The 26,563-nt window shown below is 34.5% G+C and overlaps 1 protein-coding gene across 2 annotated transcripts; it reads left to right on the forward strand.

Moving 5' to 3' along the window:
* The first annotated feature begins 1,880 nt into the window (after window positions 1-1,880).
* Window positions 1,881-24,907, forward strand: LOC118181612 (uncharacterized). 2 transcript variants are annotated; one of them, XM_035350773.2, is made up of 4 exons: window positions 1,881-2,153; window positions 10,613-10,715; window positions 21,010-21,125; window positions 24,516-24,907. In XM_035350773.2, the coding sequence occupies exons 1-4, from the start codon at window positions 2,094-2,096 to the stop codon at window positions 24,669-24,671; spliced, it is 435 nt and encodes a 144-aa protein (XP_035206664.1). In that variant the 5' UTR covers window positions 1,881-2,093; the 3' UTR covers window positions 24,672-24,907. The 2 variants fall into 2 exon arrangements, with proteins under 2 accessions (XP_035206664.1, XP_035206665.1); XM_035350774.2 differs by lacking the exon at window positions 1,881-2,153 and adding an exon at window positions 8,206-8,369.
* Window positions 24,908-26,563: the final 1,656 nt, after the last annotated feature.

A 26,563-nucleotide genomic window follows, 5' to 3' on the forward strand; every position in this document is an offset into this window, starting at 1 on the left:
TTCGCAAAGTATAAAACCAGTAACAGAGGCGGAAAATTTGTCTTTTTTTTTTTTTTTTTTTTTTTTTTTTTTTTTTTTTTTTTTTTTTGTTGTTGTTGTTCTTGTTGTTTCTGCCACTGTAATTCCGTAAAGAAGCAACTAAAGATGCCATTACGACAATACCGAAGACCTTACAGACAGCTAAACGACTTCGAACGTGGTCGCATTGTAGGGTTGCGTGAAGCTGGGTGGTCATATCGAGCAATAGGCCGCCACCTGCAGCGTACAGACACTGCTGTGCAAAGATGTGGGCAGCAATGGTTGCTACAAGGAAATTGTCGACGAATTGAAGGCTCTGGAAGGCCAAGGAGCACAAATGAGAGGCAAGATAGGATGATTGTTCGCCAGGCCCTAACCGCCCCAACGGTACCATTGTCGACTATTCAATGCACGACACCCACGTCTATACCTCCCGTGGTACCGTCCACCATCTTACGGCGCTTGTCTGAGGAGGGGTTACGCTTACAGAGACCTTTAAGACGTTTGCCTTTGACCCCACAACATCGGCAGAGTCGTCTGGAGTGGTGTCGCAGCCGATCATCATGGCTGCCATCAGACTAGCATCGTATAGTGTTCAGCGATGAATCCCGCTTCATTCTTGAAGCAGATGACCACCGAGTTCGTGTCTGGAGAGGATGGAGCCAGCGGTCACAATCAGCCTTTTTTTTACAAAGGCAGACAGCCATAACACCTGGTATGATGGTGTGAGGCGCTATTTCTTATGACATCAGGTGGTCATCTTTAGTCATTCTCCGTACATCTTTAACAGCTCAACGACATGTTGATATCATCCTGCGGCCGGTTGCATTACCCATCATGGCACTTAATCCTGGGGATATGTTTCAACAAGACAATGCCAGGCTACATATCGCTCGCATATCTCTGGACTGTCTCAGTGCGGTTGATATTTTTCCTTGGCCAGCAAGGTCACCAGACCTTTCACTAATCGAGCATGTATGGGACATAGTAGGCCGCCAGATTCAGGCACCAGAAAATGCCGCAGCTCTGGAGCGACAACTGATGAATGCCTGGCAGAATGTGTGGCAGGATCACATTAGGAGCCTCTACAACTCCTTGCCTCGACGAATTCAAGCATGCATTGCCGCCAGGGGCGGTTCGACCAACTATTAATTTAAACACGCAATGGGTGATTGTGAGCCGTGAACAAGTACTATGGCCTTGATTTTTTAATCGTTTTATTATCTGTGTATGTGTATCTGTGTGTATGCATAGACATATTCAATTTCATCAAAAACAACCACTTTCTTCATGGTGCTTCGATTTTTTTGTAAAAGTGTGTATTTTAAAATGCATTGAGACAATTCCGTACATCATTTAAATCCTGCGTGTTTATTTTATTAATTATGTTATACAAACGTAAATTTCAAGAAGCTTGTTAGGCCCTTCTCTTTCCAGTAACTTTCCTGAACTATAATATTTTAACACTTAGTGTAAGCATATTTTTAGAGAATTAGAATTAAAAATAATTAATAAAAAAACGAAATTTCCAAATTAATATTTTAAAAATCTAATACAATTTTGCATTAATCAAGAAGACCAACAAAATAAATTTTCATATTCAGATAATTTGAACTTAACTGAAAATTCTGAATTCTTCGGCTAGGCCCCAAACACGAAAAATTCCAGTTTTCCAAAATCATCCTCTTTGTTTCTTTCTTCTCTTTCATAAAAATGGATTCACACTTCTCAATTTCCAAAAACATCGAAAACGTGAAGAATCTTTAACTTCCCTCAATTTGTTGTCACGATTTCTTTTATAAGAAATAATCTGAGAAGACATATCACTTATCGCTGTAGCACGGATGGATTACAGCTAACTTTTAGCGTGGTTCATTTGCACATTGAAAATGCCCATGAAATTGTTGAAGCAAACGAAGCCGACATGCTTCGTTTGATATTGGTAAATATAAGAATAAGGTATGATTGACATTGTATTGACGCAATGTTCAGTTTAGCCTCATTATAAAAGAATAGCCTGGCTTTGTTTCCCAGTTTTGGTCTTCCCTCAGCATTCAAACGAGCCTTCCAAAAATATGCTCTCACTACTGTTAATCATTTTGCTGACGGCAACAATTGGACCTGCTTCAGCGGTTGTGAGTAAAATGCGCTTATGAATCTTTATTAGTAGTAGCTCTGTTAAATAGTTTTAATCTTCTAATAAATTTTTGTAAAGTTATATTTTATTTTATTTGAAGCACTGTATATGCAAGCTGTTATTAAGAAACAAATAGCTGTTTAATATAACATGGAAGTTTCTTTGTTTTTACTTAATAGAATTTCAGTAGCTACCTTAAATATTATCTCAAGTTAATATATTAAAAGTTGAGTCATCATAGCTTCAAAATCGGGATCAAATAAGTATACCTCATATACTCTCACTTTTAAAGAGCAACTGGGGATTAAGGGACTCAATCGCCAAATAATGGTGGTGATGAATTATTATCCACCACCTTTTACTTTGGGCGCCACTGTAGAGTCATTGGGTTTTCTTAATGTGGAAGACGTGAAAAATGAGCAATGCCCTCGACGAGACTCGAACCTGTATTTTTCGAATACGCGCCGAGTATGCTACCGTTACCTCACACAGGCATGCTGAAAGGTGAGAGAGAATACCTTATAAAGGTAAAAATATCTACGCTTATTTTCAATTGTTTATATCAATATTAAAATAAGAGTTCGCTTATTAAATCTCACATTTTTAGTTCCAGTCAATAATTTTACTATCTTTTTGTGAAAAAAATTATTTAAAAAATAATTTATAATTTTGTAAAAGAAATGATTTAAAAAATAATTTGTTTTCTCTTATTCATAAGTTCGAAACTACATTCTCCATTCGAGATAGTTTTTATTTCCAACAAAGATAATCTATGTAAATTTTTAACACTAAGACGTGACTTCAAGAGACTAAATTTAACGACCACCTACATGATTCTACCTTAGTACTGAACTACAAATGAGCTTAAATGTATAGAGGGAATAGGGTAAGATATAAAATTATACCAAAATACTTTAGATTAACATAGAAAGAATTATTTTGCTGTGTGAAAAGATAGACCTGTTTCAACTGCCTTCGAAAGTTCTTTATAAAATATAAATTACTCTCAGTTTTTTTTTTCTTTCTTCTATAAGGTAGTTCAGAATTTTGAAATATTTTGTGATCATTACTTTGCAAAGCTTCTTTGAAGAAATTTACTGCACAATTTTGATATCACATTTTGATGTCTAAAACTTAATTTATTAATATTTTTCTCCCCTTACGTTACGCTACCGGTACATTAACCAACCATGCGGTTTGGCAGACTGAGATCTTTAAGAAGCGTTATTAATCCTTGCTTACATATGATCGCTAATTTGTCATCCAAGCTATAGATAGTAAAATACACTCATGTCCATAAATTAAGGATAATGCAAAATCAGGCAAAGGAAGAATTAGAAGCAAAACAAATTTGACTTATTTGTAAAGCTTATTTATTAAACAAAAGGTAAAGAGCAAAACAAGATCCTATATGTTTGATATCTTTAAAAAAATTAGCGATCTTTTCTCCCAGGAGCAAATTACTACAAAAAAAAAAAAAAAAAAAAAAAAAAAAAGCCTATTTACAAAAAAAAACAATATTACATGGTTCGTGTGCTAGTTAATACATTGTATGTCTCCCAGACGATGCAATACGGTCCGTACAACGCCTAGGCATGCTGAGTATCAAATTATCGATCTGATCTTGGGGGATACTACACCACTCAAAAAGCAATGCTCTCCGAAGTTCCGGGTAGACATGTAGGAGGAGGTTGACGGGCTGCAACTCGTCGGCCAAGCATGTCCCACACGTGCTCTACTGGATTCAAGTCCGGTGAGAATGCTGGCCAGTCCATACGGGTGATATCCTCCGATTGAAGGCATTCGCTTACGATGTTTGCACGGTGAGGACGGCCGTTGTCATCCATAAACACAAATTGTGCGCCCATGGCGCCCCGAAACTAACGTACATGATGTTCCAGAATGACGTCCCGATAGATTTGGCTTGTCATGGTTCCAGTTTGAACACGCAGGTCAGTTCTGGAACCCAGAATAATTCCACCCCAAACGAGCACTCTTGCACCACCGTAATAACGGTGTCGTTCAGTGATGTTTTCTTGGTGGTAACGGGTACCTGGAGCTCTCCATATGAAAGTCCGGCGAGAATCAGACTGCAAGCTAAACCTGAACTCGTCGGAAAACATCACGCAAGCCCACTGTTGCGGTGTCCACAATGCATGCTCTCTACTCCAGGCTAACCGCAGGCGACAGTGAGTTGCAGTAAGTGGAACGCATCTGACAGGTCTACGAGCATATAGACCAATCTGCCCTAAGCGTTTGTACACGGTCTGCCTTGAAATTTTCGTACCAGTGGCTGAAGAGAGCTGACGAGACAGGTCTGAGGCTGTGCTCCGCCTGTGTACGAGTATTTTGGCAGTAACTGCCAAATACCGGTCCTCATTCGGCGTTGTAACTCTGGGGCGACCTGTGCTGTAACGTCTACTCACATTACCATCATCTTGGAATCGTTGCCAAAGCCTGGAGATGACACTCTGGGCAATTCCAAGTTCGTCTGATACTTCCAGTTGGGTACGTCCACATTCCAGACGGCCGATAATTCTACCACGTAAAAAATCATCCAAATGCGTCCTTTGTGTCATAACTATTCGGTTATTGAACTGAAATGCTTATAAAGCGCGTGCGAACAATTTTACTTCTTTGCCTGTATTCCTTATATATCACTCTCTTACACTCTCGTCATGATGTACCGTCGGTGTCATCTGGTTACTTCCTGAAATTTGCATATGATTCTTGAAGATATGTGTAGTGATTTTACAGGTGATATATTTATTTTAGAGTTCGATTTCCGCGTGACTCCGAATTATCCTTAATTTATGGACATAAGTGTATTTTTTATCGACAAAATTGTTTGAGAGACTAGTCTGTGTATTATTAGGCAGGTTTATATTTTGTTTTAAAAAAATAGTTTTGTAATTATTTATATATATTAGAATGAGAGAGAGAGGCAATTCCGTATTTGAAGACCAGTAGCAAATCTCATATAGACAGACAGATATTTCTTAATAACTTTCTCTGCCTTAAATTTTTTAATAACATCGAAATGTTAATTTACGACATATTCAGTAGGTAATTTTCACTATAATCCTACCATCAGAGCTAATTAATAACAGAAGTCTTCCTGTATCCGTTTATATATTTCCTTTACAGAATAATCGTTTGAGGGTCACCCTATAAAAATCTTCAGTGCTTCATTAATATTTTAGCAGTGTTTCTAAGCATACAGTAATAAACATTATTCAGTTATGATAAATTTAGAATAATTTCTTCCGTTATATTTACATACATTTAATAAAACACAGATGCACAACACTGTTTCTGGCTTCAACGTATGTTCTCACTGATACTAAAACTAAATAGTTTCTAAACTAAATAGTTTTTAAATGGCAAATCGTTGTTACATTACGACATTAAAATGAGACGCTAAAAAGAACAAAACCCAGAAGCGTAGATAAACTTGCTAGATAAACAAAATTTGGCAGGCAGGTTTAAAACTTCATTTTCCACCAGTGTATGATTAATCGTACCTCGTTTTGTTACGCATAATGTCTAACAAAATGTGAAAATTTATTTTCGAATTATCCATAACTGGCTCATAAAAGTGATTCTGATTCAATTCTGATTAAATTAGCATATTTAACAATTCCATTCAGAAATTAAACACCGTCGTTGATGAAAGCGAAGTACTATTTAATGAAATTCAGCCTCACTAGGTTGGTTGGAGATTATGCATAATCGTTGATTTAATTATTTTGATTACAACACATATGCAAATGCTTACTAATGTAGTTATACGGATATTTCAGTTAAACACCAGCAAAGAACTTCGTACTTGGCCAATATGGGTATTGATTGCGGGAGCAAATATTTTTAACCGTGGGCCAAAATGTTCCTTTCAGTGCATCATGCAGGCAAAGCCATGATGATCTTTTGTAGTACCCCCTGCTGTTTGCAAGTGCAATGGGAGGAGGACAGCAAGCACCGCTCACCGGACACACACATTCTACCGGATTGTGGACACCACATGACTTCCTTGTACAGCCTATTAAATTATACACATTCTTTGTTGCTCTTTATTTTAGCTTATTTCCTCAAATTATTCAAATTACCAATTCCTCAAGGTAAGTTGAAAACGACTTCAAAAGTTGCAAATTTTGAAATTAAATGTCCCGGTCAATTTTTTTCGTACAGGAGTTAATTTATAATTTAATTTTTTTCATAACGAGTCGGAAACTTTGCCAAATGTAAGTACAGAAACCGAGAGAGAGCATTATATTAAATTATGTTATTTGTCTATAATTAACTTTTTTTTAATTTGCCAAAACGTAAATATTTTCGTCTTTTAAAGTACTTCTATAACTAGAAGTATATGATTATAACCAACGATTACAAAAACTAAAGCCAGGTAATAATGATGTTTAAGTTGGATATACGGTAAGTATATATATATATACACTTTTGGCACTCGCGGTTGCAATAAAAAAGGAAGATACACAATAAGATATTATAATAATACCATATAGAAATTTTCTACGTTCTAAGGCTAATCGTTTTTGAGTTATGCCAGATACATACATACAAGACGACACGAAAAAATCCCTTATGGATCCATTTAAATCCGTTTTCGAAAAAACGGGAGGCCTTTATTATATCCGTACATACAGACATCACAAAAAAAGTCTTTCTAATGGATTCGGGAATGTTCAAATTGAATATTTTCATTGAAATGCTATCTCCGAAAATTTTCACGATTACAATATTTCCTTTATTTTGTGCAAAGAAATAAAAATTAAAATTACAATTTAAAAAACTAAAAATACGCTAAAAACGGGATTTGTTTCTATTTCTCATCAAATGACTGATATGCATTCTATTTCATTTTCAAATAAAAATTTAGAAGTGAAATATTCTTTCCCTATCTGTTTCATTTCTACCAGTTATTTTATCTCAACAATATTCATATTAGTTTATTTCATTTTTAAATTAAAGCTACTAAAAATGATAAGATTGTATTATTCAGTGGATACATATGCTTTCTGGCGTATATAGAGCTCTTAGCTTAGGTTGAGTGTTAGTATAATCATGAATATTTATGTGCATATACACTGTAATAACAGAAGCGTACTCGTCCTGTTGATTTCAGTTGTTTTCGTACAAAATCGGGTAGGAAAGAGATGAAAATATTGTTGCGTGGAATTTTGTAATGAGCCGGATTAAAAATTAGACAGCCCCCTTTAAGCCCGCGGGCCGGCTTTTGTCTACACCTAACATAGATAAATTGATAGACAGATAGACAGACAGAGAGGACAAACCAACATATTTGTCCTCTCTGTCTGTTTGCCTTGTTTGGCAGGACAGGCAGACAGAACTACAGAAAGACTGACAAATCATACAGATTAGTAACAGATAGGCAGACATACAGGAAAATGAGACAAATAGGCAGACATACAGAGACATGAATAGCTAGACAGACAGATAAATAGATAAGCAGTCATACAGAGAGAAGAGATAGATAGACATACGAACATATTGACATGGAGACAAATAGATAGATATATAAATAAAGAGCGATAAACAAACAGACAGATAAGTAGATAGATAGGCTAATAAATAGAGGAAATTTACGCAGGTTTAATATACAAATAAAAAACTGATAGTTAAACAAAACTTTTAACAGCATGGCACAGATTCAGAAATCTATAAAAGGTTCAATACATGAAATTAAATTTGCAACAAATTCTAAAAATTAATACATAATAAAACTACAGCAATGCAAGTTTACGTCATAATACACTGCTCAAATCAGTTTGGAGATATTATGAGTTCGGTATGAAATAATGATATAATCGACAACTTTTTTAATAAAAACGAAATAGAAGATGTTTAAAATATAGGAAAACTGTGAAGTTTTCAAAGTTGGAAATATACAAATATTATCTGTGACGAAAAAAATAACCGTTTTAGATAAGAAGTAAAAGATAAAAAGGGAAAAGATAATAGAACAGACGCAATTACAAATACGAAACGCATAAGTAGTACTACTTAATTAAGCTGGTATATATATTGCAATAGGCAAATACAATTAATAATAATGTACAGTGATGAAAAATAAGTAGAGAATCATTTATGATACACGCGTATGAATCATTTACGGTAGAATTTCAAGTTCAAAGATTACGAAGTAACTACCAGACAAAACCTGTGCGAATCATTTAAGGTAAAATTCTTCGCTCTTTCATTAAATGTATGTCTAGTTCTATTCCATTATTATTATACACATCAGTAGTCTCAAACTCAAATTCTGTGCTAGTCGAATATCGGTTTTTTTGAATACCAAAATGAATTTTTTTTATTTTAACTAAACATTAACTTTTATTTAATAAATAATTATCAATACGTACATAAGTGATAATAATAATGAAGCAAAGGAAAAACCTTCACGTTCTTCAGTTCAACAGTAACTCAACATCTCAAAGTGAGGAACTCTACAGTGTATAGTAATATTCTTCAATAATCTATAAAAATAAGTTTCTGTCAATACTCAATTCTTTGGCTTTCATTACCTAGATTGTAGGAAAAGAGAAGGTTACTACAGAACTAATGTCGATGATGATGAGGATTTTCTAGTACTATGCAAATTTGTACGATAGTACTCTTTTAACAATTATGTGATATTCAGAGTCGTGTACATGAAGAGAAATGGAATAATTCAAAGATTGGAGAAAGATTCAGAAAGATCACATAAAGTGCATAGATAGGAAAAACCATTTCTGCTTAAAAGCCTATTTAGTTCAACTAAAGTGGTACAAAAAATAATATTTAATCAATGAGTCCGAAGGCCATACACCTCAAATTTTTTAATCATTTTTATTTCATTTTGCGATTATTTAAAGGCAAAAACATATACATTATATGAAGAATACAAGTGATTTCTGCATTCTTAATTTATGTTACGCTTCCACGGCATTCATCATCCACGCAGGCTAACAGGTTAACAAGTCTTACAGTTGATACTAGCCTTACAGTAGAAGATCTCCAATTTCTTTTTCAGCAAGCTTCTAAGATGGTTGCTACTCTTGAGGGAGAAAATTTTTTATTTATGTTGTGGATCATAACAATACATTGCACAAAATGTGTAGAGACATTAGGTATTTTTTGAAAGCAGAAGAATTGAAAAATTAGCGACGCCTTCATCGGGAATTGAACCACGGACCTCTGGAAATACGCGCCCAGCGTGCAGACTACCACACCACGAGGGCACGCTAAGAAGGTGGGAGAAATACCGTATAAGTGTAACAAAAGGAGCGATTTAGAAGATATATAAACAACGTACATATATCTTGAAGTTTCTGATGTTATAAACGTCTATAATGTAGTATTATTACTCATTTAAGTCCAGTTATACTTCGTTATGTTATATCATCAGGGCATTTATGATCCATTCTGTTTGGCAAGTGTCTCCAAGCCACACAGAATAAGATCTTTAATTTGTTCTCTATGCGAATTCAGATACTGTGCGTTTGGAGCAGTTCTAATATTCGACTTAACACAGGATTTTTAATTAATTTCAAAATTATAATTTTTTTAAATGATCAGTTCAGAAGTGATATACTTATTTTTTAATCTTTTTTTGTTTGTTTTTTTATACTTTGTGTAATTCTGTAAGCTGATGTAATACAAAACCTGTCTATTTTATATAATTCATGATATACTTAACTAATAATGATATTGAATCTTCAGGTTATATCAATACAGGAGCATGAAAAGTGTGCAGTGACATCTACGAGATTCGAACTCTGGAAATCCGGAATACGCGTCGAGAGTGCTGCCAGTTAACACCAGAAAAGCATGCGTAAAAGAAGAGTACCTTATATACTTTAAAGTGTGACTGGGGATGAGGGAAACCAATCGCAAAATCCTGGGGGGGACAAGTTATCGTCCACCACCTTTGTAGTTCGGAAACCACTGTAGAGTCTTAGAATTTTTCAATGTCTGGAAACTGAAGAAATTCGCAATGCCCTCGCCTTGGTTCGAATTCCGGACCTCTCGAGTACGCGCCGAGCATGCTTCAATTACAACACGAAGGCAAGAGGAAAGGAAGGAGAAAATAACTTATAATGTTTATTATATTTATAATACAGTTTATAATTTATTATATTTATTCACAGTTATTATATTTATAATAAACTTTCTTATGTCATATATGCCATATATTACGTACTTCAAGAAGAGCATCTCTTAAAGAAGAACTCTTCTCATTTTTATTTCTTTTGTTATAATATAATTCTCTGAATTTGTGTATATCTAATGCAAATTTTTTATAAATACACATGTCGCTGGAATAGTTAATAAGAAACGTTTTTCACGTCGTAAACTGTGTGCTACGTTATAGTATGATTAATTTTCTTTTCTACTAAATAACAAAATTATAGACTTAATGCTTAACATTTTCTCCTTTAGATTGCTAGAGCGTGCAACCTTAACGCAGAGTGTTCAGAAGATGAGTGTTGTTTGCAAATGCCCTATACAACTAAATTCTTCTGCTCTAAAAGAATGAGACCAGGTAATGAAAAACCTTATTTAAATTTCAGTTTCAATCTCCTAAAAATGATAAAAGTGTAAAAAATTAAATCTGGACAAAATCTAAGTAGTGAAACCCTTTCAATTCGTTTAAAAAAATATCGAAAGAAAAAAAATGTCTTCAATGTAGGTAACTTCGTTTGATCCGCCAAAAATAATTAATAAGCTAATATTCACTACCAGAAAGATTTGATTACTTTGCTTTTAAATTTTATTTTTAAATAACAGAGGTAAATAAAATTAGTCATTAGAGGTTTCGAAGATACCTTAGACTAAACAGATGTGCATTACTAATATAGCAGAAAAATACATCCTTTTCATTAATGAAAATTATGTTATTATTTTGAGGAAATATATTTTAAAACTACAGTAAAATTGAAAAACTCCTGGAAGAAATTATTCATAGTCTAAGAATAATTAAAAGTCATGAAAATTTATTCTCCCCTTCTCTTTTTCCGAAAGCCAAATGTGCAGTAGTGTAGAGGTTTCTTATGTTTTCGTTAGTCGCATTTTGTTTAAAATAAGATTAGAAAATTCAAACATTTAATTTCCATAATAAGCTTTTTTACCGCAATAGTAGTAAAAACAATTTTAAAATTTGCTACTATGTGCAAATTTTTCCTATATCAACTAAAATAATAACATGAAATGAATTTTTGTTCATACGGGCCGTAACAGAAAGAATGCTTTTTTATTTGCGTAAAGCCGAAAAATCTAACCTATTTATTCAACTAAAACTGAACTAAGACATTATATTTTAACTCATGTAAAACTATAAAATAGTAGAGCTTCTTACGTAATTATGAGTCACAGAATAAACAGAAAAACACAATACTTCTGTGCCCGTTGTGTCATTGTTTTCCATTACTGTAAATAATCTACACGTTTGTCTAATATTATAGCGTATTTAAACATCATACGCACTCATCTAAATTAACTTCATAACTTTTTAAAATTTTCTGCTGTATATTATATTATCCTTTTTATTATTTTTACAGTGATCTCAAAAACTCAAATTGCATGCGGGTCGAATGAACGACCTGAAAACAGTCGGCCGGTCAGACTTTACTTCAATGAAAAAAAAAATTTAACAAAAGACAAAAATGTTTAAAATTAATTTTAAATTTCGGTTGCTAAATATTTATCAAAATCTGTGTAAACAAAAATGATAATACTTAATGAAAGAAAATTCTAATTTGATTTATTTTCTGACTGAAATCTGAAATTTGATGCTTGCAATGCAATTTGGTTGAATACATTTTATAATTCAAATATATTGACAGTCATATACTAAATTATTAGACTTACATTTATTTCAAATAATTGTAACATGCTTAATTAATCATTAAAAAATAATTTTTGGTAACTAAAAATAAAGAAATTATGTAAACTTTCTACGTTTTCAGAGAAACTTTAAGCAGGAAGAAACTTGACAATAAATAATAACAGCCTAATCTCTTTCTCTTATTTATTAAATTTTTCTCCAAAGCATCAATAAAAATGCATATGTTTGTATATGCAGTGACGTGCAAAAGTTTAAGACCAGTAGCCGTTTTCCTGTACTTTAACAGATTACACCATTTACGCTCGTAATTGCGTTATCTCATGCTTTGACTGCATCAAACGCTTTCTACTGCTATAAACATACGTGGTCTCAGTTATCAGTAGTTTTCGTTATTGGATTTTACGTATACAGTGCTGCTGTATAAGTCTTGTAATGGGTAAAAATCCTTCACTTACTGTTGGAAAACAGGCAAAAATAGTGGCCCTACATGAAGTTGGCTTTTCTGAACATGAAATAAGTTTGAAGGTAAATGTCAGCAAAACAGGCATGCATCTATCTATCAGTAAATTCAAAATTTCGGGAAATTATACAGATCTTAAGAGGAGCGGTCGCCCAAGAAAAACTTGTGTACATGATGATGATCGTGTGATAAGAAGGATGATCACTCGAAGTCCAACAACCTCCTGCAATAAAATTAGAGTTACTCTGGCTGCAAAGGGTACCAACATCAGTTCGAGTACTATTTCAAGACGTTTGACTAAAGATTATAGTTTAATTTCCTATAAACCTGCAAGGAAACATCAACTTACTTAAAGTATGAAAAAGGAGCGATTGACTTTCACCAGACAGTATCAAAATTGGACAGAACAACTGTAGAGTAAAGTGTTATTTTCCGATGAGTCAAGTGTGCAGCAGTTTTCTGCACGTGCTAAATGTATTCACCGTCCATTTGGAAAAAGCTATGATGACAGATATACGATTCCCACAGTGAAACACCCTCCAAGACAGATGATATGGGGTTCAATGTCTGAGCCTGGTATACCTGTTGTATATTTCTTGCCACCTAAAACCACGATGAATGGCAGTGGGTACCTTAATTTGTTACGTGACAAGTTGAAGCTTCACTTAGATGTTCAGTTTTCATTCATGATGGGGCTCCGTGTCACATGGCAAGGAATATTAAGGACTATAATGTTAAGGCTGCTCAAATCCAAATGCTTGAATGGCCGGGTAACAGCCCAGATTTCAATCCCATAGAAAATCTGTGGCGTATTGTGCACAATAAAGTCGCGGAGAAGCTACTATCCAGTGCTACAGAACATGTTAAAGCAATAAAACATGTGTGGTGTACAGAGATTTCTCAAGCTTACTGCTAGTCTCTTGTTTATAGCATGCCTAAAAGGATTGCAGCAATGATAAAAATTAAAGAAGGTCCGACAAAATACTGACTATACTTTAAATAACCTCGTAAATCTATTTTTTTTTCACTTATAACATATGTTTTTGTCGCGGAATTCCAATAAATCTGTTTTTTCCATGTGTGATCTTAAACTTTTGTACACGACTGTAAATAATTATAAATTTCCTAATTTCTTACTTGATACTCAATGCCACTTCAATTTTGATAAATTACTAGAAACTCAGAAATTACTAGAAATTATCTTCATCACGTATTGCAGTTGATCATTGATCAATCGGGTTCTTTTCTTATTTTCAGCTGTGAAAAAAAGCAATTCACGTATAAATGTAATCTCAGACAAAGCGATTTTATTAGCAAAATATTTGATAAATAATAATAAAAGTTAAATGGAAATTTAAATAATTTAAACTTGGATTTCAAGCAATATCCGTGTTATCAACTAATACATAACTGAACCGTCTTCGTGGGCCACAAAAAATTACTTTAAAGTCCGTATGCGGTTTTCAGATTGCTAGCTCGATATCACTGCTTTAAAAACATACAAATAGATTATTATTGGATATTTTTTTCTAGAAAAGAAGCTCGATTAATCCGATATTTCAGATACTGGAGGAGATGTTCTATGTCTATATCGACAGCAGGAGATGTTCTATATTTTCATTTTATATTTTAAAAAAAGTTACTATCGTCATGATGTGCAAATAATTTTCATGAAAGCTGCCCTTCAATTTATTATTTGACAATACCATAAGCATAGAATTTTTGAAATGATACTGATTAGCCTTTCTAATCTGAAACGCTATAACTGTTTGCACGCATACCGTTCTCATATTAAAACTATATTTATTCTTTTCCCATAACTTTGCACTTCAGGAAACATAGACAGTAATGGGATTTTGATTTATTCTGTCATGCTAAAGAAACCTAAAAATATTTTAATATTATAATTTACAAGTTTGTGCGGCATTGTCTTTCCATTCTTCGACCCACATTACATTACTAGAGTGTTTGTCATCCACTTAACCTCACAAATGGTTAGTTGTATAAGACATTGCCATTTCACCATCCGTAAAACTTTTGATTTATTTTCTTTTATATTTTTAATTTAGGGGGATTTTCAATGGATTTGTTAATAATAAATCCAGCTTTTCTTTTCCTCTTAGGTTAAAAAAAATATGTATCAGTAATAAACTGAAATCTAAATGCAAAGATCCAATTGCATTTTGAAAAATATTTCAAAATTCTATTCGTTGATTTTCAGCGTCAATTTATACATAATCTAAAAATTGTAGCAGAAACAAGAATGCAACATACTTAGATGAATTAAATTCGGCCATACATTTGCATTTCCTGGAAAACTATTTTACTTTTCCCTCGAACAACTAAATGTGACTTTTTTGCAAATGAAAGAAACATTTATAACAAACAACTAGACATCCTGTTGGAAATCGCCGGTTATACCCTGGACGCACTGCGTAGGCTGTGGGAATTGTATCAGAACAAATTACGAAACAATCTCTGTTGCGCGGTGAAATTTGAATGTTTCCCGTAGACGTTTCTTTTAATTTTTTATTCTTTTTTTCTCTCTGTGTGTGTACAATATGATACACACTTTTGGCTATTAAAATTGCTATACTAGGAAGAAAAGCAAATGGCAGAATCTTATTTATTTTACATATATAGTATACTGGAAGGAATATATAATTAAATTTGCGGGTTATTTCGGTAACAAAGCGTGCAGAATACAGTACAGGTAACAGCTACCTTTGACAATCACAACGGCTGCAATCCGGCTGGGCATCGACTCGAAGTGAGCTTGGATGACATAAGGGTAATTCATTTCATGCTGTTTCACCTCTATACTAGAGTTCAGTAATCGTAGTAACTGGCATGATAGTCTTGTGCCAATCCATGACCATATGTTCGCACTAGAGAGATCCAAAGAACCTTCTAACCAGAGCCCACTCGAACACATTCTTTGTCGAGAAAGATCAGGACACCGCGGACAACATGCGATCATTAATTACCTTGTTGAAAGATGGCGTCATGCATGCCTCAAACATACATCTCAGCTGAGAGCCTTAACTCTTCAGAAATGTAGCATTACCAGATAGTGAAGGAGGTAACTCGATGAAGGAGGTAACCAGATAGAGGTAACTCGATGAATACAGAATGGCACCCCTTAATAGAACGCATCCCTACACGTGCTGGTAGGAATTTTTCTTTTTTTCATGGAGCATAACACAACTTTTGCACAAAAAAGCAACTTCCAAATGCAATTTCCAAAGGAGAATTAGACTGTGAAATCCTCCCATGTATACACATGCAGATGTAGATGCATTCTACTTTCGCCTGATCTTCTGGTCCACGATGCTGCAGCGGCTGAATTCCTACACGTGCAGTCCTTCTTACACGGGGCGTAACACGACTTTTGCACCAATAAGTAACTTCCAAATGCGGTTTCCAAATGAGAAATAGACTTGAAATCCTCCCATTTATATGCATGTAGATGTCATTTCTTATACCTTGTGGGCTCATGCTTTGTACCCATGCGCTGGTTTTCGAAGATCAGTAATAATATTGAAAAGGAAAACTTACCTTTAAATTTCTTCACGATGCGCTGCTGAAGTGGGACTCCAATAAAAGAATTCATTCATCCAGGCAAAAGCAGAGGCCTTATTTTATTACTATTTACAAAAGTTTAAATGACAGAAGAAAATTAATTATGAATACGGTAAACAGCGCTCTGCTTCCGTTAGCTGGTGAATCTAGTGTCTCTCTGGTTTACTCTGGTTTATTTTTCTGCAGTTAACTTCAGTTCGTAATGGATGAAAACTGTCGAGAGGCTCGCTCAGCAGCGACGTCTTCCCACTTTGAGTTGTGCCGGAAATCAACCTATTGTCGCATATGTCACAATTGCAGTCTATGAACAGGTTTAGAGCTTGTCATAATCCTAGACCTTTCCATAATTCCTAGGTCTTGATGAATTCAACTTTGTCATTTCATTGCCATCCACTTATGAATGTTATTTGCCAACTTCACTCACGAAAAATAAAATGGCACACTCCCACATGCTTAACAATAACAAAATAAGCTATATTTTCATTCTTGAAATACAAATTAGCTCTTCAAGGGGTATTTTGTTTAAAATTACATCAAACGCACAATTAATACATTTTTACATTCCAGTTATAAAAGAAACCAAAGGAAAAGATATAATAAGACAAAGTTCTTTCACACCAACGTGCAGTCCTTTGCACATTAACTACGCTTCTCTTTTCCCGTTGTCTGATTTCCCCTCTCTACTTCCAGATAGAAGTCGTTAGCTGAACCGTTATTCCGGCAGGACTGTGTCAGTAGCTTCCCCTTACCGAGTATGTGCATGACACGCCCCTGCCAAGAATGAAATTTGTCCTTTCTTTGGGACGTATTTCATTAATCAATAACCGAGCATATTTTCTGTACACTACTTTTACACAATGCAAACCTTGCACAATATTAAATAAAACAAAACAGAACAAACAATAAATGATTACAACCATACAGAAAGCAAAGAAAAAAGAAGTAAGTTTTATTACTCATCTCATCTAGACGTCAGAGTGCATTTAGACGTCCATTCCGAGTAACTGTGACTTCACGAAAGGATTCTGGTTGTCTTTCTTCTTCGATTTTAATCGTTGATCTACAGTCGCTATGGGCTTGTATCTCAAAACAGGATAGTCAGACTTATCTGACAACGAATACTATTGCATAGTTCTTCTGACGATGCCAGATGTTGTTTTCAATTTTACAATTCAGACAGTACCATCTTTTTTAGGTAGGACTTCGCCAGCACGTGCTGTTGGTCATTGCAGACGCTTCAGGTTATCAGAACCGATGAGCACTGCACAACTAACAGAAATCGGTTTGGAAAACTTTTGCAAGATTAACATGCTTTAGATGTTCAAGATATTCTAGTCAAAATCTTTTTCGTAGATCTCTACATATCCTCTGCAAGTACAGATGTTGTTTAAGCGTATAAGAAGTATCAATGTTATCAATATCTGATACTCCAATTTCTTTGTTCTCCTGTAGGAACATGGAAGGAGAGATAGCAATTAAGTAGCTAATATCTTCAGACAAGTATGTCAAAGATCTTAAGTTTATCAGACTTTCAGTATCGTATAACACTACTTGGTCATGCCGATTAATCGTTCCCATCAATGGGTTGATAAAGAAATTAATTTCCATGTTATACTCTTAAATCTAGATTCAGCCTCTATTTTCTTCCTGTCAATTTTGCATAGTTTGCTGAGAGCTTTCATTCATCATCCGGAATGAATAACGATCGGTCTATCTTTGAATGTCATAAATCTTCTCAATGAGAGCAGAAAGGCTTTCGATGTCAAAGATGTTATTAACTCCATATGCACGGGCAAGTTAATCGGCCTTTGTTTTATCTCTCGAATTCAATGGTCCTACGAGATCCATACCTTCGAATACTGTAGCACATTTTACTCGGTCTTCAGACAAGAAAGTAGCTTTCGATTCTGGATGCCTCACGATAAAACATCTACATCGAACGCATTTCAAGATAACCTGTCGAATCGTTTTGCGACTTCGTAAAATCCAGTAATTTTCACGAAGGTGATTGTTTAATATCTGCATTCCAGGATGTCCAAGTTCTTTACATGCGATGAGCATGTGCATAATCTTATGCTTCGATGGCAGTATTATGGGTAATCGAAAAATTTTATTTTCTTTTCTACTGAAGATCTGTGTTTGTATTCTCATTAATCCCTTTTCTTCAACAACGGAGTACTGGATGAAGAGGTTTTATTCGCTGATAGTTTATTTCGTCAGGAAATTCTTTTCATTGGACAGTTTTAAGTCAACTATTATAGTTCATCAAAGCAAGATTAAAATAAAATCTAAAAATCCAAGCAACTATTATAATGAGTTTTCCGTACGATAAAATTCTATAAAATACTTCTTAAATTTTTACATTTAAATGAGTTTTTGTTATTTTTTCTCATTTCTTGAGTCATATTTACATGATTACAAACCAGTTTTGATTTTGGCCATTCTTAATTTTTTTTCAGCCAATCCGGGATTTCCCATCATCTAACTGTTAAAACCAGTTTAGGGGTGCAGCCTCTTGATGGAAGGTGAGCTGGACTTCTTTTATGTCAGAAATATGTTTACGTGCATTCGAATCTCGTCAATTTTGTAATTTGGCTCTGTTTTGCACAAAGATAGTCCAGATCTCTTACTTTCAGATCCATATCAAAACTGTTGTAGAATCTGTGCAAAAGTGCATTTCAACATTGTGCCATTGTAAACCAACTGAAACAGAAGAGCATAATCTGGGTCATGTAGTAGCAGCTGTTAATTCCAGACGAGAAATCCTGATAGACTTAACAGGAGCTAATCTAGACTTTGATGCCAACAGATGAACTTCAGCTCCAGAAGTAATCTCAGTTCTAAAAAGACTGCGTGAGCATACCCATTATTACTGGCATAGCAAAAAGTGTGAATGCTAGAGAATATTTTACTGCCTTTGCTGGAATGTATCCATCGTAGCATAGCGATTTCTTTCAAGAGAAGAGAAACTTTATGCCAACTCAGAAAGTTTTCCTTTGTAGTCTCGTCGACTTGGGTATCCCAAGAAATTCCCGCTTTCCATAAGTTCTGCTATAATATTTGAGAACGGAAAGGAACATGACTCAGACTATTACTGCTATCACTTTCGTATCATACTGAAAATCTTTTATGTAATTTTATAGAGATGGAATTCTATAGCAGCTACCAAAAGGAAAGGACTACTCTTTGATATGACGAAATACTATATATGATACTCTATCACCTATACTACATGATGAAATATTTTCCTTTTCTTTTCTTTCACTTCGTTTCAACATAGCAATTGAGGCCAGTCTCTGTTTTCAGGCTTTACACTGACTTGTAAAAAATGCCTTCTCAGTGTCTGCTGTAAGCAAACTTGACTGCTCGAAATCTTAACAGGAGAGAAGAAATAGTTCCATGAAATTTGTACCGCAGTCCGAACACTGATTTAAAGAGAGAGAGAGACGATTTTGCTCGTGCAGATGCATCAAACACAGATGGAATTGGCGTTAAGCTGTTTTTTAATCCTGTGTCTATGCAGCAAATAGTGTCCGTAGTCAATAGCTACATTTTCTTTAACTTCTTCAATTACTTCTGCATTACACCAGTGGTTAAAGCCTGAATCGTATGAGGAAAACAAATTTTGTAAAATAGGTTTCTCGGTGATAATATCTAAACGCTTCAAAGCTAAATCCTTATTGATGGGTAGTGTTACATAATTTTTAGCCAATGGAATTTTTAAAAACCAGTAATTTTTTTAAGATAAGTAATAATATTTAAAAGGTAAAGTTCATCTCCATTATTCTTCAAGGTGAGCCACTGAAGAGGGATTCATAACAGAATTCATTCATCCAGACAACAACAGAGGGCTTTCTTTAATAGTACAGTATATTTTATTACTGTTTACAAAACAATTTAAATGATAGAAGATTAACTACAATACTGTAAACTGCCCTTTCCCGCTTCCATTCGCTTGTGAAATCTAGTGCCTGTCTAGTTTATTTCAAGCTCCAACTCATTTCAGTTCGTAGTTGATGAAAACTGCTGAAAGGCTCTCTCTGCAGAGACACTGAAATAATCCTTTACATAGCCTAGCTTGTAGCACCTTTCATGGAAATTTGACGTTTATTGCATGCTGCTTTCATGTCGTAAAAATCATGAGTTTTTATTTTCATGACAATCATGACGTTTATTGCATGCGGCTGGCTTTCATGACGTAATAATTCCATTTTAATGGCTAGCACTCTCGTAATTAAGTATGGGGGAACTATACTTATTTATATACCCGTATACCTAATGTCCCTCATTTATCTGTGTCCACTACATCGATACCAACATAGCCACTATTGCATGTATGGCTGTGAAATTTTAATCATTTGCTTCTTAGGTCTTGAGTTAGTTTACTTGTGAAATTTCAATTCAGTTCCGCTCTACTTTTTCGGGAGTTTAGTTTTCCAGTTTTGTAATCAGAACGAGTCTGTAAGATTCCAAGAGGATGAGTATTTACAATTTATTATATGTAAACAAAATTTCTGTATCATAAGTGAAATCTTAAATCCCGTCTTCCCTTCGTATTCTGTTTGCATTTTACAAAATTTAGAAAGGCAGTTTACCACACATGGCTAAGGAATTAAGCATTTGTAGAAATTCAACACATACGAAATCTAGATCAGAAATTTTCTTTTATCTCTTCGTAATAGGTCATATCAAATTTTCCAGTGCTCTTAACTGATAGACATGTTCTTATTCTCTATCATTTTTATAGTTTTTGTTTTAGTTCACCTTTTGTAAGTTTCGAAATAAATATTTTAATAGAAATACATACAGAATGTTTTATTTCTCCTACCATAACGCATTTTTCGATTCATTTACCAAACTTTAGTTATTTTGCAAGCAGTTTTATAGGAGAGAACTGAATATGGGGTGTTAAATACGTATATGATTGAAGCTAATATGTTTTGTTTATAGGTCAAGTCTGCTGGAATGCTCCTCACAATGTTTCTATAGAGCATGACAGATATAAAGTCATATGTCCTTGCGTCAGATATTATGAATGCAAGTTTCAGAATTCATTCTTTCCTTTAGTAAGTATTTTAATATTAATGTCCAAACTTATTTTTCAACTCCATCTGTTATTGAAGATTTCACTTTCCTTTTTCAAATCATATGTATGTGCGCGTATATATATATATATATATATAAAGTCAAATCACGCGTTGTAAGCTAATATAATTCAGAGGTAATAATTAAATTATAATCAAAGGGAAATCAAAGCAAATTCAAGTATCATAGCCAATTCAGCTCAGCAAAAAAAAATGAATTGGAATAAAAATGTTTTTGCGAAATTGTAAAAAATGTCAACAATCCTCGGATCAATTGACATCAGTGAAAACACTTAAAAAAATTATATACCAGAGGAAATTCCAGAACATAATCCAAGAACAAAAAGAGAACAAGAGCAATTCCAAAATTGCCATATAAACCTAAGCACTGTAAAAATGAAATTCGAAGATTTATATATATATATATATATATATATATATATATATACATTCAATATAGCGTCCGCATACTTCCAACTAGAAAATAGTTTTAAACTTTTATTTTGTTAAAATTAAAAAATCTGACTATTTTTGTATTATTTTTTGGTCTCTGCAATTATATTTAGGAAACTCGAAACTTTTAATTTCCTGATGACAAAAATTGGCTGATGTAATTAATTTCAAAATATGGAAATTTTAACGTAATATTTGGCTTTGAAATTTGGTTAAAAAATAATTTAGAATCATTCAAGTTGTTGTCTCTTTTATGTTGTTCCACGATATGCTTTTGTAGTTAACTAGTGTGTAACGTTCTTTAATTTATAATTTTGATACAGGCATACCGAAAGAATTTTCGCACAAATACTTTATAAGTTTTCAGTCACTAAATATATGTAATTAATATTCTTATGAAGTTATTTTACTTTAGAATCATAATGTAATAGCCATATCAAAATGTATTAAAGTGAAAGTACTTTTCATTTGTAATACATGCAAATTATTTTGCATGTATTACAAATGAAAAGTAATACATGCAAAATGGAGGGCTTCGAGTTGGCTATGTGCCAACGAGAATTTGATCTCCATTTTGGAATATCCATTTTGATATGCAGCACTGTAAAATTTTATGTATTATTATGTATATGATTTTCGATAGTAGTGTATGATTTCAAATACTGAGGGGTGTATCGTTTAAAATTATGTACAAATGATGTTATGCGGTGTAAGGAGTCTAATAAGCAATACGGCGATTATTTTAAGTATCAGAAGTTTTGCCTATGAAAAGAAAATGATTTCAAGATAATACTTATATAATTCTATAATCCGATAACTCAAAAAGAGGTACTGTCTGCGCGAACTTTAAAATGAACCTCATGCGCTTGGGAATGTTTACAATAGTTAGCAATTACGAAGCTTCGACTTTATCCTCCAAGTATTTTTATTTTTTGCTAATCAAGAGGTTTTCAAAACTGCTTTGGGAAGTATTTGTAAGCTGAAATGCTTTCAAATATTCATTTGACTGACTTCCTCTAATAATCTTGTCTTTCTTAGACTGTTTATCGATTTATTGTCTCAGGTGCTCGGTCCCTATGCCGGTATCGAATATAAGCAGGCGACGTGTGGTTTCCTCGAACACTCCGGACACGTAAATGGCCTTCAAAATACTGCATGTTGAACTAGGACTCATTTGAATTGCAGGGCTGACCTCACAATATGTCTGTCCTCTCTGGTGTTAGTCATGGGAGGGCGTTGAGATCCAGCATGCCGTTTAGCATAATCCTCAGCAATCCGTTGATTCCATATTTGCATGACAGTGGTTGAATGTTTACCAGTGCGATATCATGTAACGATAATCTACACTTTCGACAGACAACGATCCTGCCTCTATCGAATTTCGAAACTTGCTGGTAAGCATTTGCTCTTCTTATTCGAGACATAACACGATATTCTGAGCAAACTCCAACCTTACAAAGTCTGAATGAGAAATCCTCTACACAACCTTTCTTTTATGCAGTGCTTCAGATGTCGTTTCTCCCTCCTGCGTCGTCTAAATGCGCTGAAATACTAATCATTTGCATATTCCAACTTCTTCTTCCTTTCATGTGATTTTGACGTTCTTCAGCTCATTCCCTCCTGGTGCTGCAATTTTAATGGCCAGCAGTGTGTTTCCTTCAAGGGCATTGTATGTTCATGCATCATATCGGTTGTCTTCCCAGGCCTTGGCCGGGTTGCATGGATAGTAGATTTTCTTCTCCAGAGGATACGCAGTAACAGCTTAATCGTAATATCAGGCCTATTGTCCTCATTATGTGCAGAGTGCAGAGTAAACCTGCAGTTTTGGTCCCATCGTTTTTATTTTAAAGAGGGAACACTACATGTATATATACTATAAATCTCAACAAAGGGGGAATACCCCGTAGGAGAATTTTGTAGTTTCAGGGGGATATGTGGTCAGCCTTTTAGTTAGCTGTTAAGTATTTAGTTTACGAATATAAAATCTACTTTTACTCACGTTTTGGTATTTTTCAATATTTTCTATACATTTTGTTGTTTTATTTATGAAACACGTTAAAAGAATCATCTAAAACTAGACAAACATATATAATTAGTTTTGAGTTTCCGAAAGGAAGGGGGGAATGATTTTCTAGCATTGGTGATAAGGTGTATAAGGGCAAAAAGTTTGAGAATCTCTGTTATAGACAGAGATAAACAGGGAGAGGGAATAAAATCTTGCACCTTTAAGTACAATTCACAAACACTGAATTTAAAATACTCGGCTAAATTCTAAGTTGCACTACAAGATAAGAATCGCAAATTTATTTAAGTACTTGTTTACATATAGGTACATATTTCACCTTAAATATTAAAAAGCGGTTTATATATCTGCCAGGCAGATTATATAAATAAGAAAGTCTATTATTTATTCTCAGAAATAACTTATTTCTGAGAAGTGTGTTTTGGAAATATACTAAAGCAACAACAAAATTAGATCAGTTTTCTACTATTTCAATTATATAATTGATGCGATATATATTTTATTCTATAACAAAATCGACAGATATGATTTGCGCACAAAAGTTTCAAATTTCATTTTCTTTATATACCAAGTATTTTACTCCTTAGGACTAAACCATTTTGTGTCATATATACTATACTCTGAATCTAGAAGAGAAACACACCAACGTAAAATGCGGTATTTTTGCTTCTGAAGAAGAGGAACCTATGTCTGACCGCTCTCAAAATCGATTGATTTTTTATTCAAGACGTATACCAACCTACTTATGTGTTTTTGCCTAATCTTAAATACATAATTTCTTAAATAATTAGTAAATTATACCATGTTATCTTATTAATAAGTATTGTTCTTTTTCTTTCACATGTTTTTGTCCTCAAACATATCAAATGAATTCTTTATGTTCCTCTTTTTTCTAGAAACCTGTATTTGCCGTTTCGACCTGCCAGCCAAAACCAGAAGAATCCCCGGAAGAAAGAAATATATATTTAAGAGAATATGAGGATAGACAAAGAATAATAGAATATCGAAGACGATATGGTGATGCAAATCGAGTACAATATTTTGTAGGATAAAAAGACTACAACGTAAATCGCATACTATTCTCATTTTTTAACAGAATGATAGGATTTTGGAGCAGTTACTCAAACTGTTTCGGATAACTTAAATCTGAAATCAAGCTTTCTTCTGATCGTCACCTACAGCATCCTTATTTATTTTGCTATCAAGTCTGGAAACAAACTTTGCACAATATTACTCAAACGATCATTTGTAGATGGTCTGAAATATTAAATATATTTCTGAAAACTACGAGGGCTATCCAGAAAGTAGATTACGTTTTGGAATAAAAAAATAAACAAAGTATAGGAAACAAATTTTATTATATACAGATGAAAGCCACACTCAAATACTACTTTTCTACATAGTCACCATACAAATTAAGGCATTTATGGTAGCGATGTACGAGCTTGGAAATTCCTTCGTCGAAAAATTCGGCCGCCTGCGCCTTCAACCACTTCGTTACCTCTTCTTGCAGCTGTGCGTCGTCATCAAAACGCTGCATAGCCAGCCACTTCTTCATTGCTGGGAATAGGTGGAAGTCGCTCGGTGCCAGGTCGGGACTGTACGGCGGATGAGGAAACAACTCCCACTTAAAAGATTCAAGAACTTTACGAGTGACATTTGCCGTGTGGGGCCGGGCGTTGTCGTGAATCAACAAGATCTTAGAGCTCAACATTCCTCTGCGCTTGTTTTGAATTGCTCTTCTGAGTTTTTGGAGAGTTTGGCAATACCTTTGAGAGTTTATTGTAGTGCCTCTTTCCAGGAAGTCCACCAAAATTACACCTTTTCTGTCCCAAAAAACAGTCGCCATCATCTTCCTTGCCGACATTGTTTGCATGCATTTCTTGGGTTTTTGGGGAGAACTTGTGTGCCCCCACTGCATTGATTGCAATTTCGTTTCACAGTTCACATGTTTCACCCATGTTTCGTCACCAGTAACGATGCGATCGAGTAAAGAGTCACCATCCTTATGGTAAGCGTCCAAAAAGTTCAACGCTGCAGCCATTCGCTGATTTTTGTGGTCCTCTGTCAAGATTTTTGGAATCCATCTTGCACAAAACTTGTGGTAACCAAGCTTTTCGCTGATGATTTCGTGCAACAAACTTCGCGAAATTTGTGGAAAACTCAAAGAAAGTTCCGTTATTGTGAAATTTCGATTTTCACGGACTTTAGCATCGACTTTTTCGAGAAGTTCGGCGGTCACTATGCTGGGTCTCCCACTTCGATCTTCGTCGTGAACATTGGTTCGGCCATTTTGAAATCTTATGACCCACTGACGCACTCCACCTTCAGTGATAATGTTGTCCCCATACACTTCACGAAGCTGCCGATAGATTTCTATCGGTTTACAGTTTTTTGCAGTCAGAAACCTTATTACTGAGCGCACCTCGCAGCTCGCGGGATTTTCAATTAACGCAGACATTTCAAACCGTCACAGTATCTGAACGGAGCACAGCACGAACCTCTCACTAGCACGGCTAGATGCAGACTGAGCTGCGCAACGCTCTGACCCCAAGATGGCCGCGCTAGCCCCGCCCCTAGCGGACACAGACGGAAACGTAATCTACTTCCTGGATGGCCCTCGTACATAAAAGTGTGTTCAATCATTAATCATAAACTTACGCCATTTGTGCAAATTTACTCTACACTCAGAGAAAAAATAAAAAAATATAGCAGAATATGTAAACATCTATAATAATCAATCATATTACCATATTTACTCGAAAGTTACAAAAAAAATCTAATGTAAGACCTTCCTTACATTTAAAGGTAAATTTTGCGGAATAAAAATGTATTTGAATATTTGTTTTGCCTTGCAGTAATTCTGAGAGAGAGAGAGAATCTTATTTTGTTTTAATTCTTTCCAAATTTACTTGAAAAACCAATACGCTTATCTCTGGCCCAG

This window comes from Stegodyphus dumicola, chromosome 1, assembly GCF_044657685.1.
Source record: "Stegodyphus dumicola isolate Sdum_Otavi_A_Nest chromosome 1, ASM4465768v1".
NCBI classification, from domain to species: Eukaryota; Metazoa; Arthropoda; class Arachnida; order Araneae; family Eresidae; genus Stegodyphus; species Stegodyphus dumicola.

Excerpts from the sequence above, each read along its gene's own strand:
- LOC118181612 (XM_035350773.2), top strand. The coding sequence starts at position 2,094 with ATGCTCTCACTACTGTTAATCATTTTGCTGACGGCAACAATTGGACCT. Across the intron at positions 2,154-10,612 it reads TTGGACCTGCTTCAGCGGTT|ATTGCTAGAGCGTGCAACCT; the intron begins GTGAGTAAAATG and ends TTTCTCCTTTAG. Across the intron at positions 10,716-21,009 it reads CTCTAAAAGAATGAGACCAG|GTCAAGTCTGCTGGAATGCT; the intron begins GTAATGAAAAAC and ends TTTTGTTTATAG.